Source organism: Amphimedon queenslandica, unplaced genomic scaffold (assembly GCF_000090795.2).
Source record: "Amphimedon queenslandica unplaced genomic scaffold, v1.1 AMPQUscaffold_7576_Cont20475, whole genome shotgun sequence".
NCBI lineage: Eukaryota > Metazoa > Porifera > Demospongiae > Haplosclerida > Niphatidae > Amphimedon > Amphimedon queenslandica.
The window spans coordinates 1-2,150 of record NW_003552142.1 but is presented as its reverse complement, the minus strand read 5'-3'; the positions used below and the strand labels follow the sequence as shown (position 1 = coordinate 2,150).

At 37.9% G+C, this 2,150-nt stretch overlaps 1 protein-coding gene across 1 annotated transcript; it reads right to left on the bottom strand.

The window, feature by feature from the left end:
• Positions 1-5: 5 nt before the first annotated feature.
• Positions 6-2,144, bottom strand: LOC109591660 (uncharacterized; the record flags this gene model as incomplete). Its single annotated transcript, XM_020007345.1, has 2 exons — positions 882-2,144; positions 6-827 (listed from the first exon to the last, which is right to left on the bottom strand). Coding segments are annotated over exons 1-2 (2,052 nt in total), but the record flags the coding sequence as incomplete, so codon positions are not given.
• Between the last annotated feature and the right edge of the window lie 6 nt (positions 2,145-2,150).

Below are 2,150 nucleotides of genomic sequence, written 5' to 3'. Positions count from 1 at the left end.
TCACCATAATTCCTCGTGTAAACATCAGATAACTTTTGCAGCTCACCATTAGTTGCTTTATTTAAAGCAAGAGCAACTCCTCCTGCATGCTTTAGCTGGCCATTGGCAGCATTAACAATTATCTCGGCATCTTCTTCTACTAAATTGCCTTGTTTTACTGTAAGCTTACGATTTTTATTCAGTGATAATACTTCAGACGAACCAGGTCTGGTTGATATTTTAAATCCCATGGCTTCTTTCCCAGGTTTGCCTCCTCCTCCTTTATTCTTTCCTGTTTTCTCTTCCCATTTCTCTCTTGTCAGTCGATCACCTAGTAGCTTCTTTGCCTGATCAAATTGACGTGATGACATTGATACTATCCTAACCACTCGAGCTTTCTGATCACACGAGAAGTGACATTGACTATATTTAGCTTCAAACTCATCCAATAAACCAAACATATTTTCTATTTGAAAGGCAGGTGGTATTTCAAGACTGCCAGACTTCAACTGACGATTTTTAATGATTTCTTGATACGTATTTTGAAATTGCATTACACATTGCTCCCTCTCTTCCTCTGAAGATGCTATAATAATTGCTTTTCCTTCCTCAGGGAAGAATTGCATATTCTTAGAGCAATCCTCACGAACTTTAGGCATAAGCAGAAGAACATCTTTACTAAGACCAGTAAAGGTCTTACCATCACCAGCACTACTGCCCCCAGTGGCTGCTGCTCCTTCATTGCTACCTCCCTCATGAGGAACCTGCTCTGGTACAGGGTTGACTGTATTGTGTGTATGCATTGCTTGATTATGTTGTGCATGATGTGGTAGATTTGTTTGGATTACCTGGAAATAAACTAGAATTAAAACTACACCATGCAGATTAATCATTTTACTTACAGCTGTTGCCTTCTTACATTCTTCTACATATTCGGTTATTAATTTTTCTTTCTCAGCTGCTAACACAATCCTCACTTCTTCAAGTTGCTTTCTCTTTTCTAATTCAAGTGTTCTTTTAGCTTCTTTAAGTTGTTGTTGGTACTCCTCATCATAGTGCTGCTTTAATTCCTGATGAATATTCTTTGATTGTTCTTTGCTTTCTTCCATTCTTTGCTTGTGTTCATCATGATAAAGCTCCTTCAATTCGGTAGACAGTTTATCCTTTATATCAATGAGCTCCTTTTGATGCTGTTTCTTCATCTGTTTCTCTTTCTCCTTCAACTCAGCTAAATGCTTATTGACAGCTTCTGATCTCTCTTTTTCTTTCTTTTTAAATTCTTGTTGTAATTGCATCATTTGCTGTTGATGCTCCTCATTCTTCATTTTCATTTCTTGAGTAAGCATTGTGATCTGTTGCTTGGATTCCTCGAGTAGCTCCTTTAATTCAATAGACATTTTGTCCTTTATATCAGTTAGTTGCCTTTGATGCTGCTTTTCCATTTTCTCCTTCAACTCAGCTAATTGCTTATTTGAAGCTTCCAATATTTCTTTTTGTTTTTTCTTAGATTCCTGCTGCAACTGCATCATTTGCTGTTGATGCTCTTCATTCTTCATCTTTAATTCTTGAGTAAGCAGTGCAATCTGTTGCTTCGATTCTTCCAGTAGCTGCTTCTTCTCTGCTTCAAACTGGCTCTTCATTTTCTCTTTCGTATCCTCAAGTTGAGTGGTTAACTCATTAACACGGGCTGATTCTGATTTATACAGCTCTTGAAATTGACTCAGTGTAGCTTGTAATTCTTCTTTAAACTGATCAGTTATTCTCATTGTTCTCTTAATCTGCTTCTCTGGTGGAAGATTAGTACAGACAGATTCATGATCAATTGTATCTTTACGAAGATATGGTACAGGGCAACCAAAAGGACACTTTACTTGAACAAACCCACAGCTGCCATCCACTGGATTGGTGTGTTTCTTTAGATCTCTTAACTCTCCCACCCACTCACATCCATTGTTGTGGTGGGTACAACGAACCTTCAAGTCAAGTATTTCACTGTTGAGCCGTTTCTCTAAGAAAATACTGAAATTAGGTTCACGACAAGTGGGACAAGGTTGACTTGAATGATGTACACGTTGTATACAGTCACGACACATCTTGTTACAACAGCATGTGACAATATGAGGCTCTTTCATCACACAATGACATATTAGACAAATGAATCTATCAGGAGG